General features: G+C 35.1%; 1 protein-coding gene across 1 annotated transcript; it reads left to right on the forward strand.

Moving 5' to 3' along the window:
- The first annotated feature begins 839 nt into the window (after positions 1–839).
- Positions 840–4,366, forward strand: LOC114315269 (epoxide hydrolase 2). The gene is made up of 4 exons (XM_028261854.2): positions 840–1,313; positions 2,722–2,904; positions 3,037–3,278; positions 3,999–4,366. The coding sequence occupies exons 1-4, from the start codon at positions 1,014–1,016 to the stop codon at positions 4,246–4,248; spliced, it is 975 nt and encodes a 324-aa protein (XP_028117655.2). The 5' UTR covers positions 840–1,013; the 3' UTR covers positions 4,249–4,366.
- The last annotated feature ends 241 nt before the right edge of the window (positions 4,367–4,607 follow it).

A 4,607-nucleotide genomic window follows, 5' to 3' on the forward strand; every position in this document is an offset into this window, starting at 1 on the left:
AAAATAATAGGTCCTCCATTTTAGTTTTCCAAGTTACCCAATTGCTTCCATTGAAGCTAGACATACGACCCACATTCCCCTCCATTGATTTACACAAATAACTAAACCCAAATAAATCGTAAGCTCTGATACCAGTTGTTAGGGAAAATCAATGATTCCCCACAAGTAAATCAATCAATGGGAATAAAAATTAATGCGAAAAAATTAAATCAAAGGCAACACAAGAATTTTTACGTGGTTCCCTCAATGTGAGGTACGTCCACGGGATCGAAATCCGATTCCACTATCAATCAAATAAGTTCCAAACGATTACAAACGAGACACTAATGGTCTCACAAAACCACCCTTAGGTGAATTCCAAATAATCACAAATAAATAAAGAGGAAAGACCTCACCAAATAGAAGAACCAAAATCTTCAGAATCAGAGTTGAAGAAAGTCAAAATAACGAACCAAATCAACTTCCACACAAAGTCAAAATAAACCGCTGCGCACCCACACAAATCAATGTTTGCTGCTGCGTTTCTCAACTTCGGGAAAAACAAATCAATTAAGGCACTGCTACTCCTAACCAAAAATCACCAAAGGTGAATTCATGGGCACGAATCCCGAATTCAAAAAGTTTGGAAAAACTTTGTGAAAGCCGTACTAAAAAATCTCCTGTGAAAATAAACCATATATATATATATATATATATTGAATCTTGGGTTTTAAAAACAAGTCCTAATTGTATCCAAATTGAATTGGGTCTCTTCAAATATAATATATAAAAATATATTATACTAAACCAAGCCAAATTAAATCTCTTTTAATAAATCAATTGGGTCCCACACTCCAATAAGGAATTATATCCCAACACAACTTTTTTGAGGCCTGTGAAGTAGTATATTCTATAGCGTAACACATAAATTGCCAGAAAGGCTGCTGTTGAACTTTGAACACCCTTAATCTCTCTCTCTCTCTCTCTCTCCCAGACTTTCTATCTTTCTCTCTCTAGAAAGGGAAAAGAAAAGGATGATGGCGATGATGATCATGGGGGAGGTGAATCAGCAAAGGATCAAAACAAATGGAATATGGATGAACATAGCAGAGAAAGGGACAGGACCACTGGTTCTGCTTCTTCATGGGTTCCCAGAATTCTGGTTTGGATGGAGACACCAGATCGCTGACTTGGCTAAAAAGGGGTATCATGTGGTGGCACCTGATTTGAGAGGCTATGGTGATTCTGATTCTCCTCTCAGCCCTTCTTCCTACTCTGTTTTCCACATAGTCGCTGACCTCATTGGCCTTCTTGATCACTTTGGTCAACAACAGGTTTCTCTCTCTCCTCTCTCATGGGGCTTTGTATGTATATGTTAGTGCAAATTCAAGTAGTACTAGTCTTTCTATCTCTCCTGTTAATCTGTTTGGTTTGATCAATGTAATTTTAATTGTAATAATTTTGTATTTTGTGCTAAATGATTCAATTGATAATGATTTTCACAGAAAAAAATGAATAAAAATTAATTATCCTACTAAAATCCTTGTAGTTTATGTCTAGGGAAAATGTTAATATGATTTCTATAGTTTCGTTTTATAAGTAATAAATTTTCTCCTTAATTTAGCAATTTATGCTTAATTACATTTTGATCCTTAAAATATGAACTTGTAGACTAAATTAACACAAAGGCAAATTAGAGGGATCATTAGTATAGTACCCCACCTTTCTCTATTATTTTTTTTATTACAATTATATCCTAACATGATATTCTAATTATATCTCATTTCTAAAAATGGCGATTAGAGCTAGGGAGGGGCTAGGTGGCTGCAGAAGCTGGTGGTATTGTTTGGTAGCTGGCTGGCATGGGGTAAGATTAGGATTTCAAAGGGTTGGGGTAATTTTTGGTATTAATTGAGGTATCCAAGAATTTTTACAACATTCTTTCCATTAGTAAGGTCTAAAGAAGTGAGGGTATAAAGAGATTATATGAATGTGCTATTGGCAACATTCTTTTCATTATGCCCTTTCAGCTATGTTACATGGACTCGGGTACGAGTGTCGGGTGAGGGTGTGTATCCAAGCGTCAGACATTCATAAATTTAAATCTTAGGATCTTGGGGTACGTATCCAAAATTGGATATGGGTACGGGGACCCGTCATATGCACATATATATTGTATATTATATAATATTCTCGGATGAGATGATTTAAATTATGTAGAAATATATTAGAAATTAAATATGATTTAGAAAAAAATATGAAATTTCTATATCAAATTCATGTGAGAGCCTAAAAATATTGCTTTGCTAACAAATGTGAGTTTTTTTTTCTTCATGTATTGTCACAAATTAAAGTATCTGAGTGTCTAAATTGGGTACGAGCGTCGGACACATATCCCACCCCCTTATCCATGTCATATCCGGTGGACACGGGTATTGTGGGGGAAATAGAAGAGTCCATGTAACACAGCCTTTCAGAATCAATACGTGGGGATTATTTTTCATCATATATCTAATTTGACATAAAATATAAAATTAAATGGTAAATTTTTTGGAGTTGCATGACACAAAGATAAATTGCCTGACTAATGCTCTCCATTTTCTATTCCCCCTATCTCTTCTCCCTTGTATGTGGTTTTGTGTGTGTATTTTATGTCATCTACTTCTCTTGTAATGTGAGAGATTTTTAACTTTTGTTTCATTGTGGGTGGGTGGATGTGGAATATTATTATTGATTGAGAAGGCATTTGTAGTGGGTACTGACTGGGGAGCCATAGCTGGATGGTACCTCAGCCTGTTGAGGCCTGACAGAGTGAAGTCACTGGTTAGTCTATCTGTTCCATTTGCATCCAGATCTCCCAATATCAAAACCACTGATTCCTACAAACAACTCTTTGGAGATGACTTCTATATCTGTCAGTTCCAGGTACTCCCCCATTTATGGGTAATTGAAGGATAACTGATCAACTCCTAAAGAAAAATTGATATGGTGTTGTACTTTTCATATCAAATAAAGCTTTTGACTGAGTGAGTGATTGAATGGTGAGTGTTGGAACAGGAGGCAGGGAGAGCAGAGAAGGCATTTGCAAGATATGATTATGTGACAGTGATGAAGAAGTTGATTCTGATAAACAAGACTGATCTGCTGATAGCTCCACAGGGGATGGAGATCATTGATTTCCTTGAGACACCTTGTTATTGTCCCAAATGGATAACAGAGGAAGAACTAGAAGTTTTTGCTGACAAATTCCAAGAGTCTGGTTTCACTGGACCTCTCAACTACTACCGCGCCATTGATCTGTGAGTCTTCTTAACTCTACTACTACTCTTACTTGTGACATATTTAGTACAGAAATTTTCAAAATAAAAATTAAAAAAAACATATGCGATGAGTTGGAAGACGGGAAGTGGTAAGAAGGGATTGTCGGATTGGTGGAAGGTTGTTGGAGGTGAGATCGATTGTTTTTGAAACAAATGAAAACATTTTTTTTTTTATTTTCATTATTTTGAAAACCATTCCTATTGTTTGACAGCAAAAATAGCTCCCAAAATGTGTTTTTCATTTTCAATTTTTCAAAATGTTTGAAAACAAAAATGTTACCAAAGGTTTTTGCAATTTTTATAGTCATCATCATAACAAGAAGTTGGTGTTCTTTGTTGTCATTTAAATGAGTGAGTAGTATTATGCATAAACGAATTTTTTTTTATCATTAGATACAAAGTTAGTGAAACCCACACTAACAGATACACGTGATCTAGTACATTGTGTTAGTAGTAAGAAAAAATTGTAAGATACGTTTTTAAAACAGTTGCTTATACTTTTTTTTATTATGAGATTTGTCTAAAATCATTTGTTGTAACTTCTGTTTTTAACTTATACGTTTTAAAAAAAAAAAAAAAAAAAAACCTGGTATTGTTGAATTGAGAATGGCTTCTCATGGGTGAGTGTTGCCCCCGGCCCATTGACTCGGTTCAGTTTTATTTTTTTTTAACTTGGATCTAATATTGGGTAATGAGCAGGAATTGGGAGCTTCTTGCACCATGGCAAGGTTCAAAAATAACAGTTCCAGTAAAGTTAATTGTTGGTGACAAAGATATTGGATTTGACTGTGGAGGCACAAGGGAGTACATCCAAGGAAGTGTTTTCAAAAGCCTTGTCCCAAACTCTGAAGTTGTGATTCTTGATGGACATCATTTTATCCATCAAGAGAGACCTCAAGAAGTCTCCAATGAAATCTTATCTTTCCTCTCTAAATTTTCTCTAGCTTAATTATAATGAGTTCATATCTCAGGTAATTGAATTGTAGACACTCCAATTTTGTTATCCCATGTTGTGTTTATAGTGTAGGGGAATTTTCAAAATATACTTGATTTTTTTTTTTTCAAAATCATCCTTGTTCATCTTTGAAAAACTTGAAGCAAACTTGTGAACTTGCTCCACAGTGAAAAGTGGAGCACTTAATGAAGCGCAACATGAAATATTCTATTGAATTTGAAATTATAGAAAATGATAATCCTGCACATGCACATGCACATGCACTGGAAATAAAGACAATACAACGCACTGTCGACCATTGGCACAGTGTGGCGCATTTTGATAGATGAATATCATGATCGCTGATCGTGCAA

Source organism: Camellia sinensis, chromosome 4, assembly GCF_055761805.1.
Source record: "Camellia sinensis isolate YWXY chromosome 4, ASM5576180v1, whole genome shotgun sequence".
In the NCBI taxonomy this organism is placed as follows: domain Eukaryota; kingdom Viridiplantae; phylum Streptophyta; class Magnoliopsida; order Ericales; family Theaceae; genus Camellia; species Camellia sinensis.

Coding starts and splice junctions, on each gene's coding strand:
- LOC114315269 (XM_028261854.2), top strand. CDS start 1,014: ATGATGGCGATGATGATCATGGGGGAGGTGAATCAGCAAAGGATCAAA. Junction 1,314..2,721: donor ATCACTTTGGTCAACAACAG/GTTTCTCTCTCT, acceptor TTGATTGAGAAG/GCATTTGTAGTGGGTACTGA. Junction 2,905..3,036: donor TCTATATCTGTCAGTTCCAG/GTACTCCCCCAT, acceptor GTGTTGGAACAG/GAGGCAGGGAGAGCAGAGAA.